Here is a 12,026-nt window from a genome sequence, read left to right on the forward strand (position 1 = left end):
CTACTTGGGAGAAAGCTACACACATGTTTCAACATCGTCAACTTGTGGAGGACTACCATGAAGAATTGGCGTAGAGGACGGCACCAACTTAGGAGGGGACCGTGTTTCAGACTGCTATGTTTTTACCTTTTTGTTTCTAATATATATACCTCTTTGGCACTCTCCAATGCTTGTATATGGCCTTTTGGCTTAAGAACCCCGTTTATCGGGCCCCTCTCTATGTACTTTGCTTAAAAGTTGCTATAAAAATGTTTTATACATCCTTGCGTTCTTGCTCTCTTTGTGCTTGTGTATGCGCGTACTCATGCTTCTACTCCTGCTGGTGTGTTGCGAGTTTGCTTGTGCGCTTAAAAGACTTTCTTTCGGTGTTTGTGACTACCCGAAGTTACGTTAAGGGGGCCTTCACTTAAAATTACGCCTTATGATACATAGCTTGAAAATTTTGATGATATTGGTTCCGACTGAATTTATACCAAATTCTGGAAATAGCATTTAAAGCCATAAAAATGGGGTGATCTCATAGCTTTTGTTGAGCGGAGATGGTGGGGTTGGCTGATGGAATTTTCTTCTGTTCATTTGACTTTACACAATGCATTTCTTACAAAAATGTTTTCTCCCTCGCTGCAAAAGGTTATTTGTTTTTCATATTGCAAAAAGTCACCATGCACCAAAACGGTATCTGTGTCTCAATAAGAAAAACCCTGCAGAATTCTCGTTATTGATTTTAACTTTTTCTGTTGGACAAGACATCCTCTTGATCTTATATTATGATCTGCTGCCTTGGTTAAATATCCTCATGGTTGACAATTTTTTTATGGGAGGCAGTATCTGCTGTTGTTATGTGCACACCGACCTTGAATTTTCCTAATGGTTTGGTGTGTTTTGGTAATTCACAAAACTGAAATAGAGTCAGTCATATGACTTGTTGATAAAAGATGACTCATAGGCTATGTCGCATGGATATGGCTGCAGATACGGGGATATGGCCATTTTTATGAAGTTTCCAGTATGACTTGTATATAAAGGGATACGACAAGGCAGTCAAAATGTAGTATCTGTGTGACATAATAGCTCATAGACAAACTGGGTTACCAAATGAATAATGATTAATCAACAAGGATGCAGCCAAGCATGATGGAAGTAAACGTGTATGTCTATGGTTATGATTTCAAAAACTCACCAAGATAACTTTTGTTGAAGGTGAGAAGAGGGGCAACATGACGAGAAGCTAAAGGTGGCAGTAGACCTACAATGAAGGAGTTCCAAAGGAGGTAGAAAATGTTGGAACCATGAGCTTTAAAGTGAGGAGCAGGTTCTGTGATGTTGTAAACAGAAAAATTTGAAATTTAGGACACAATTCTAACCCTATTTAGATCTGACTTTTCTGAACTTAGCTAGAGGAAATATGACCCAGTTTGATAACTGTGTCGGAATTGTGATGTGATTTCAGAAAAGTGCCTAACATATCTGGAGCTTGAAAGTTCTTTAGAGTTTTATTAATGTACTTTTTCAATCATGGCCAGAAGATATGAACGTATAGAAATTGGTTTGTAGGGATCTGTGATTGGCACACTATATTTGCAGGAAAGGTAAAGGAATGTCATTATCATTCACATGCTATTTGGTTGAAAATGGACTCAAGAGTCTCGTTTTAGAATTTCTTCAGGCTTGACTGCCCAAATTAACATGCATATTTATACTTTTGATAAATGATCCGGCCAAATATGCTGAATTGCCAAATTGTTTTTCTAATTGTCTATACAATCTTTGCTTATGCTGGCATATTCTTGAGCCTCTTCTCCTCTCTTTAGTTCAAATAACAAGTTTTCCTTCTCAACATACAAAAAAGAATGAAAGAGCCTGTGAACAGAGATCTTGTGTATCCATTTCTTTCTGTTGATACCAGTAAGTACCTGGTAAGGAGTCTGAGATGTGGTCTAGGCCTTGGGTAGTTGGTTTTAATGACTGAAACCACTTATCCTGAATGTTTATGTGCATCTGAAACTGGTTTCATGCTAGGCCATTCAATAGGTATATCTCTTATTTCAAATATGCTTATCAATGATCTGCTTTTCTCCTTTTTTGCAGATCAAACATGTTTGTTGCATGCACGGAGAAAGGAAATGCAAGTTTGAATTACTTCCAGAGAGATGATGCTTTAGATCCTGAGCGTCTGGATAGCCCAAGGGCATGGAAGTTATGTGGCTCTGGTACTGTTTGTTGTTTTTCAGTCGATGGAAGTGAGACTCATTCCATCATTGGAGGGTTAGTTCTTTGTTGCACAATATGAATTGAAAGACATGCTCTGTGATACATTTTATTGCAAATTAAGTTTATATTTGATACAAGAATTTCAGATTTATGTATTGGATTTCTATTGAAAGTCCTGGGAAACTGTGGCTGCCTCCTGACTCTATTTTTCCCCCTCAAAATTAGGAAGGGTGTTGAAATTAGTGTTTGGGATCTTAACATATGCAGCAAGACGTGGACGGCCAAAGCTGTAAGTTTTCTTTTCTTACAAATTTTTTCTTGATTAATATTCCATTTTGTGTAGGTATGGTGGTCATGTTTTCTTTCGTATATACTTTACCATTAAAAGTTTTTCTTGTTACATGTTAAGTTTATGGTATTAATCTACTTAATATTGTTGATTCCATCACAGCCCCCACTTAACAGTCTTAGAATATATACTCCTCCTTGGTTTACTGCTGCTACATTTCTTGAGAAAGAAGATCATCGCAAGATTGTGACTGGAACCTGTCAGCATCAGGTACTGTTTCCAGTTTCATTTTCTGTAGACTGCAGACTATACATCTGGCCATTAGTGGTTGTATAAGGTTATTAATGATTGATTAATCTGCACACCCTGCCTCACAACCCCTTCCCCCCTCCTCTTTGGAAGAATGATTGAACACAGGCATTGTTATATAATTTGTTTCTTTTCTTTCTTATTTTGCTTCTTTTGATACATTTTTCTGATTTTGATGTTTTTTCCAAATAAAATTGTTTCTCTCTCCTGTTGCTTTTGGTTCTCATGTTCTTTCCTTTTCTTTTAGCGAGTGTTCTTTCTTTTACTTTTACGGTTTTACCTGATATAAGAATTAAATATGGTTCAGTCACCACGAGTACAGAAACACACACATTCACTTTATCTTTTGGTAGAAAACAACATTTTTCATTTTGTTAAGGAACTTATGATTGTTTTCCCTCTTGTAGGTTCTACTAATGTGCATATTTGGATTGTTACCTGCTAATCTGCTACTCTTGCACATTGTGGCATAGGTTCGTCTTTATGACATTTCTGCCCAAAGAAGGCCTGTTCGTAGCATTGATTTTCGGGAATCCTCAATCAAGGTCGTTACTGAAGATCCAGATGGATATACAGTGTATGCTGGAAATGGAGCTGGTGATCTTGCTTCCTTTGACATGCGGACAGGTAATATTTTCACCTTCAAATCTATAATGCTAATTGTGCTGCATGTGTCTGAAGAAAAAGATTATGTAGCTGGTAGTGTCAAACAAATTATTCTTTTCTTTCACATTTTGATTATTATTTGAAGTTGCAGCAGTTTCTTGAGTTCAGAAATACTGCATTAACTGAAGAAGATGAGAACTTATGGAAAAAAACTGAGAAAGATGAGAAGTGTAGAAGAATGTCTCCTTGCTGATTGTCCTTTTCACTGGAGATGCAAGAATGGCATGCTAGTGGCCCCCCTCTCTCTCTCTCTCTCTCTCTGACACACACACACACACACACGGTTCAGTGTCAGGCATAAAAACCATGTGCCCTTTTTGAAAAGCATTTTCCAGCTTTTTAACTTTTAATGTTCAGAGCACTCCCATGGTTTTCTGTTTTAGTAATCACACTGAGGGTAGCTTGACAAAATTCTAGAATAATATGTCTTACGCAAGTTGTTCTTTTTGAGGTACGTGTGCTGGAACTATTTGTTTCATGCATTCATTCATCAGTCCTTTGATGTTTCAATGTCATTGTGGAATCTCCTGCGGTTGTTTGTGATAGCATATTGGTCCCTGTTATTTTTTTTTGTTCATACAGGTTTATGGCAGCATTTTATTTACTATCTCTTTTTTTTTCATATGTTCTGTCGAATATCATTATAGAAATTGTGTGAATTCTTGTTCAGAATTCTGGGATGAATTTCTGTCTGAAATTTGAACCAAGCGCATCAAAGTATAAACTGCTTTTGTTTCACAATGAGATCCCTTTAGGGGACTACTGCTATATAGTAATGAATTCAGAAAACAGTGAACTACTAGAAGAAATTTAAGAAATATAATTAAGGTCACAATAAAAAAGGGATATGTGACACGGGTACACTTGAAGGAAGATAAAGTGTATTATTATATGATGTAATACCACTTTCAAACTCATAACAAAATGAGAACTTTCAGCATGAGAGACTGTGAGCAAGGAGACAAAAAAGAGACAAAATCTTGAACCTGAAGATTGGATAATGGAACACTCTTACAATATTTTAAACCAAGTTTAATTTTGGACATCTCCACTATGGTCCCTGCATTGATGAATCCCACGTAACTGGGTTGGCTACTTGAATGAGTCCATAGAATTTGGAGTGTTTCTTCTTCAGCAACATATTTCATTTAGGTGCAGAAATTTTGTCAAGGTGTTAACGCCTACTGATGGCCATGTTGATAACTAATTTTCATACTTACATGTAGATATGATAATTAATTTAATCTATTTTTTCATGAATCAACAATGTTTTTTTCATCTATTCACTTTGATAATCTGAAAATTTGATACCATGGTGTGTCCAGTATGAGAGAGAGAGAGAGAGAGAGCATGTTTGTGACCCTCTGGGACTCTTGGATTTTCTCTTGATCTTTTGATTGCAAGTCACAAGCACACCACTTTCTCAACTGTAATAAAACATAAAAATGTGCACAGCTGTGATTGTGATTCTCACTTGAGAATCCTATCCCTTGAAACCTGTGATTCTTGGTCACAAGATTGACCTTGCGACCCAGCTTCTACTTTCTCAGTTCATCCCCACCTGCGGCCAAAGCAAACGTGCCCATAAGGTTGAAGTTTGTTAAAATCATTTGTATGTACAAATGACTTAACAAACTCCATTTTTAAAATTTTTATTTTTTGTTTTTTTGGGTCCAAACAACCCCATGGATGTCAACTACATGCTGTGTTTTAGTTGGAAACAGGTTTTGAATCGCCAGATCTGACCTATGTACAGGTTTTTCTGGTGATAAAAAAAAAAGACTATGCTGAACCTATTTTTCCAGACTCAAAATGCACCTATTTTTCCTGACTCAAAAAATGTTTCTTCGTAGAAAAAAATGATCCGAGGGTCGATTCCTACTAAATCGACCATGCTGAACACATCTGTGTGGTTAGATTGAGTCAAAACAACCTGCATTGTAAGATTTCAACTAGATTGTGCATTCAATCAACTGTAATATATATATCTGTGCGTGTGTATTCATGCCTTTATGTGTATATGCATGCCAGAACCAGGTTTAGTGCATCTTTTGTGCTTGTTGACAATGGTGTTTTTTATGTTGGTCTGATATGGCTGACCTCTCTCCCGTGTATAATAGTGCCTCTTCAATGATCATGTTTGAGTCCTTAACAAAATTGTGGGAAAAAACCCTCTTCTTTTCTCTGTTGTTTGGATTACTCAAGGATCTGTTTTCAATAGCTCTTCTATGGTACATTTGAATGTCAAACTTTATATTTTCTATTCATTGCAGGGAAATTGATTGGTTCCTTTATTGGTAAGTGCTGTGGAAGCATAAAGTCTATTGCAAGACATCCTGAGTTGCCAGTGCTTGCCTCTTGTGGTGAGTTATGAGATGTTTGGCTGTTCATTACTGAAACTCATTGCCTTAACATTCTACTTGACAGTGCAACCTTATTTTCTGGAATTAGTCCATTGCAAGGGCTTGGTTTTGGATTCTTTAATAGCTCGCTAGTGCATGATGAAAACAGGTCTTTCCTCCATTCATTGTATGAAGGGAGATGTCAGGCTTGTATGCGGGTCTAGACCGGACCATGGGGTCAAGGTTCAGATTGGATCATCAAAGCCTGTCTGTGCTACACCTCGGTTACTTTGAGGTATCAGGACCTTGCAGGCTTGCCTAGAGTCCATCCCCCAATGATCCTAAAAGCAGAATAAGCAAATTTTTGCTTTTGTTATTTTCTAGCCTTTTCTTGGTCACATATTTTGGTTTATTTAATGTGTCTTGGCGGCCATAGGTGGAGCTTCCAACTAGTGTTCTTGCCTCATTATAATCAAGAACTATGTATGACCTTGACAAGTTTGATGAACACTGGGGGAAAGTATGATTAGTTTTAATAATTTTTCATTAGGTAACTCTGAGTATATATTACGAAATTTATTCTTGCTGTTGCTCAAATATTTGAAAAAACATATCGAAACCATTAGGTAGCTATTTTATATTAAATATGGAGCTGTGACATTGTGCTGCTAAAATTATGGGAAATTCAAGAAGAATAAAAACAAATAAAGCAGGAGCAGGAGAAACTGAATTGTTACATAAATAGCTGCTGAAAGTATTATTGTCTGAGCTTGTATATATGACTGTACTTGTATAATGCACAGTATGTTCAGGGTGTTTTTTTTTAAATCTTTAAGGGGCATTTTTGTCCTTTTTATTCATTTCTCTTCAGTCCTATGAAACTGTTTCTGAGATTTTTTCTATGTTCTGTATATTGTATTCAAAGGCTCATGGGTTCATATGTGTACTGGGCTTCTAATGAAATGCACATGCTTTTCACGTGTTCTCTCTTTCTCCTTTGATCCTCATAGTTCGTAAGATAGATCATCTCTCTTTAAACTTAGATAATGTTAACTGTGTGGGTAACTTTATTTGATTTAGCCAAAAGATCCCATGCTTAGTAATCTACAGACCGAACCATTCCGCCAACCTGTCACATGGGCACGGGCATGTACATAGACATGATATGGATTCAATACACATACACAAATTTCTTGAAACTAGGACACACGTGCACATATTTTTGTATTATTTAACTGATAAGAATTTATATTTTAATATATAAAATACATCTACTATTAAAGTTATTGTTAAAAATTATTAAGAAAATTATGTTGAATGTGTCACAGCATATTATGTGGTGTGTCCTTGTGTTGCCTAGACACAATTCCCTATATAGCATGTCCTTGTGACATAGCCACCACCAGTTCAGTTTTAGAATATTATCAGCCACATTTGGGAACCTGAAGATCTGATTGATTGCTGCTATAAAATTAAGCATATTGTTTTAAGATGTAGCTCTAAGTGTATTAAGCAACAAATAAAATTACAGAAGCCACATTTTATATTAAGAGGGATGTATGAAATGAATTTCATTCGGCTGCTATGATCTGTCTCATGCATAATACATATTTTGGAATTACTAATGAGTTCGTCAGTTGCTTTGAGACAAATTTCAAATGTTTAGTCCCTTAACTTGTTCAGTGTAAAGACTTAAAATTCCCCATTGGTGTGCTGCATGAAACTTGACTGACTTCTGTTACTATTATAACTTGTTCTTTTTGTTATGGTGTTCTTCTGAACTTTGCGTTGTTCTAGTACTAATATATGTTGGTCACAACCTATGTCACATGGGTGCGGGTGCGGATGCGGGGGTGCGGCACTTTCAAAAACCTAGGGTGCGGGGGTGCTTCAGGGGCAAAAATGTAAATATATATATATATATATATATATAGAAGGGGGGTCCAAAATTGAAACTTCTAAATAAAATCATTTAAAACTTCAAAATATGGGTTTAATTTACACGTTGGACTTTAGGAGACCTTTCCTATTCTCAATGAAAGCTTTTAATTTCCAAGAATCTAAATAAAGTCATTTAAAACTTCAAAATATGGGTTTAATTTACACGTTGGACTTTAGGAGACCTTTCCTATTCTCAATGAAAACTTTTAATTTCCAAGATAGATTTTAGGAAACAGTTTTCTATTATCAACACTTTCCAAAGCTGCCTTCTTAAGAAACTCGTTGTATGTTTTTGGTGGATAAGAGAAAGTTTTATTACTATTAAATGAGAGAGAGTTTAATGAGAATTTATTCACTTGAAAATAATGTTGTTCAATGCATTTTAAATGAATTTAAAGCAAGGGTCTCTTTTTTTTATTTATTTTCCAAAGCAGATTTTTTTTAATCCAAAAAATGGACCAAAATGACCCTGGGTGCGTTGACCGCACCCAGGGTCGGGTTGATCACACCGGGTGCCGCACCCGCGTCGCGTCGCATCGACGCGGGTGCGGCACCTGTCTTGGCGAATCCCTGTGACATAGGTCACAACCTATAACCATGGTTTCAAATTTTGGAATATCATCATTTTCTTGTCAAGGGAAAATTTCATGACAATTTATAAGCTATGTCACAGAGACTCTTCAACTAGGTGCCGCACTTGCATCGCACCCGTACCCGATGCGGTCAACCTGACCCTGGGTGCAGTCAATGCACCCAGGGTCATGTATGTAACGCCCCAAAATTTCAAACTTGCGAACCTTTTAGAAAACAGACAAGAGACTAGAAAACATCTCTTTCCTCCAGAGTTTGTTCATAAAATCAACAGAAGACTATTCTTTTGTTAATTCAGAAGGCAAGCTGACAACTTTGGGCACGTTAGATAAAAGAACCAAAACTCACAAAATTTGGATATCCCAAGGAAAATCCGTTACAAACCCAAAACGTCCAGGATGCGAGCTAAGAGCAGGAAGAAGTCTTGAAGCCATCTTGTCATCGCGCCATCGCCCGTGGTGTACCTAATTGTTACCTGTACCCATAGAATGAGTTAGTTTCGCAAAAAAACTAGTAGGTGTACAAGAGAGACTACAGAAAACCGAATTAAGTACATTTAATTCAGTATGCTAAGCAGTTTAAAACAGATATGCAGTTAAACAGGTAAGTCGTGCAAGGAGATAAACAGTACAAGCAGGTAAGCGGTGCAAGCGGATAAGCAGTACAAACAGGTAAGCGGTGCAAGCGATAAGCAGTGCAAGCGGTAAGCAATTCAAAGCAAGTAAGCATCGCAACTGTCAAACGCAGCATGGCGATTCATTTGATCGTAAGCTGTGAACTACTACGCAACAAGCTTGTTTTCGTTACTAGAACAGGGTCTCTGCATTTAATCATTATCAGGACATCGCTTGTCGCTTTCACTATTTCTAACAAACTCTTTGTCCTGAACAACCTTAATCTATTCCAATCTCTCAAGGCCTTACGCGACCAACTATCACCTGTTATGACTCACCTAAGGCGTCATACTTTCTCAGAAAAACCCACCCTTCCATAGAAGGTCCAAACATGATCATGATCTAAATTCGCTAAAGATCTGATTCTCACGTCAGGGTTCAACATGTAATCATGCTAAAGCAGAAAGTCAAAACTATAGATTCATAAGTGGCTATCCCAAAAATCTCGGAAGATCATCACAACTCACCATAACCTTTTATAGTAATAAAAAAACATAAGTTCTATGTCGGATCGCTAGGTCTGAAAAAAAAAGTATGACCTCACAAGGAAATTACCAACCTAGATGGTATACCTGGTCTTAGATCGTACACTTCCTCACAGGAGTTCACCGGCTTTGCGACTACCCGTTCGTGGACAGTGTACATCCTCATAGAGAATCTACCATTCTAGCCGGTTATCTTATCTGGGAAAAGTACAACCTCACAAGGAAACACCACCCTAGATGGTATACCTGGTCTTAGATCATACACTTCCTTACAGGAGTTCACCGTCTTTGCGGCTATCCGTTCGTGGACAATGTACATCCTCACAGAGATTCTACCGCTCTAGCCGGGTCACCTGGTCTTGATCATACATACCCTCATAGAGAATCCTTTGGGAACCCTGTCCTCAACAAATGCCATATGCAATGAAAACTATTGCGATACACACATCTACACAAATGACCGCTCTCAGGGTCGATAGCTACTATTACAATCAACAAGATCAACGCAGGATCACCTGGTCTGAAAAATGTATAACCCATGGTTGCCAGTTGAGGAAGCGGGAGCGGGAAGCGATACGGGAAGCGGGAGCGGGAAGCGAGGCACTTTCAAAATTTTAGGAAGCGGGGAAGCGTGGGACCACTTAGGAGCGATTCGGGAAGTGTCTCGGAAGCGACCTAGGAAGCGTCTCGGAAGCGACCTAGGAAGCGTCTCGGAAGCGAGGGGGAAGCGGAAAAAATAAAAATAAAAAATACAAAAAATTGAAAAAACAGGGGAAGCGTGGGGGAAGCGAGGTGGAAGCGAGGGGGAAGCGTGATGGGAAGCGCGCTTCCCATTAAAGGGAAGCGCGTCCCCCATTAAAGGGAAACACGTCCCCCATTAAAGGGAAACACGCTTCCCAAAAAAGGGGGACGCTTCTCCCCACGCTTCGGAAGCGCGAGGTTTCGCGCTTCCGAAGCGCACTTCGGGGAAGCGCGCTTCCCCTTTTAGCTAGGCACTTCCGGTAACCCTGGTATAACCTCACAAAGAATTCCGCCCTAGATGGTATACCTGGTCTTGGACCATACACTTCCTCGCAGGAGTTCATCGTCTTTGCGGCTACCCGTTCATGGACAATATACATCCTCACAGAGAATCTACCACTCTAGCCGGTTACCTGGTCTTGATTATACACGCCCTCGCAGATAATCCTTTGGAGATCAAATCCTCTACAGATACCATACTCAATGATATACGCATCAATACAATCGACTGCTCTGAACAATTGATCGCTCTTTGGGTCAGTAGCCACCAATATAGGAACAAACATATATATCACTTCACATGGTAAAACAAAACACAAGATCACCCATTCCTCCAATAAGGTTCCATGAACCATGAACATATTATCGCATACTTTCAACATTTCTTATCACGTGACATATCAATCACATCACACAGAAGCATATAATACTACACATCGTATTATTGCCACAAGGAACATTGTAATCCTCAAATAAGACCTCAAAGCATGCGTAAACTACACATGAGAACATGCAGATATGACAATCCAACTGATTCTATAGGCAAAGAGTAACAATCTCTATCCGACAGCCAAACAAAACAACTGAATAAGACAAACACTCATAACAATGCTCACAAATCATACAATTACCATCAAATGACTCAGTCCATCAACAAGTAATTAAATTAATCGTAAGGCACAAGCTATTGCATCACAAGCAATTCATAAGCTACACATGAAAAGCAATCATACGGTAGCAGTTATATCACAATATGTAAGCAGCTTATAAGATAAGTGGTTACATCAGTCCTAGTTGTCATCAGTTCGTAGATTATGAGTTGTATGCAATCACATCAATCATAAGAGATGCAAGCCAACAAGTGCTACGTTACAACAAGCACCAAGCAGTTCGACCAAGGGGTAAAACAAGTCATATGCTAATATGTAGCAACTAGTATAATGCTATTATTATAAGCACTTAACTAGTATGAGAAGCTAGTTATTACTCAGCAAAGAACTGCGTAAGCAGTTTAACCAAATAGAGTAACGCCTTGACAGGCGTGCTTAGCTCAACGAGTAACATATTGAACTACCGAGCAAACGAGCAATCAACTAGTGTGAATAAATTTTATGTTTTGATATTACTGCCTGCGGGTGCACGCAACCAAAACGTATAAACAACTGAGACTACTTCGGGCGTCTGTTATTCTATGTATTTTCAATAATCCAAATAGCTAGTTGAGTCTGCTTCTAAGGGGACGACTTTAGCCGAGAGAGGATTCTCCAAAGGCAAGTAAGCAATGCCACAGATGCATCCAACTTCTGCAGAAGTGTTGAGCTTACTTTTGTAGCCCCTTTCCCCTAACCTCCGACGACTGGGGAATTCAGGTCTTTCGCCCGTGACTGTCATTAATGGCCTGTCCATTAGAGTTTTGTACCGCTTTGTCCTCTCCCTTGACAAACAACAAGAAGCGAATGGGTGCGTTAGGGGTTGCTTAACTAACGACCCATTCTAT

At 38.4% G+C, this 12,026-nt stretch overlaps 1 protein-coding gene across 1 annotated transcript in view; it reads left to right on the plus strand.

Moving 5' to 3' along the window:
• The window catches only part of LOC149846673 (ribosome biogenesis protein NSA1-like), a 38,263-nt gene that overhangs the window by 10,881 nt on the left and 15,356 nt on the right, over positions 1-12,026 (plus strand). Inside the window, exons 5-9 of the mRNA XM_089996489.1 lie at positions 2,089-2,265; positions 2,437-2,500; positions 2,663-2,770; positions 3,283-3,436; positions 5,749-5,838. Of these exons, the coding sequence (XP_089852615.1) occupies positions 2,089-2,265; positions 2,437-2,500; positions 2,663-2,770; positions 3,283-3,436; positions 5,749-5,838 (593 nt within the window). The remainder of the gene's footprint in view (positions 1-2,088; positions 2,266-2,436; positions 2,501-2,662; positions 2,771-3,282; positions 3,437-5,748; positions 5,839-12,026) is intronic.

The sequence above is a fragment of the Nuphar pumila genome, chromosome 2 (genome assembly GCF_984573655.1).
Source record: "Nuphar pumila chromosome 2, dmNupPumi1.hap1.1, whole genome shotgun sequence".
NCBI lineage: Eukaryota > Viridiplantae > Streptophyta > Magnoliopsida > Nymphaeales > Nymphaeaceae > Nuphar > Nuphar pumila.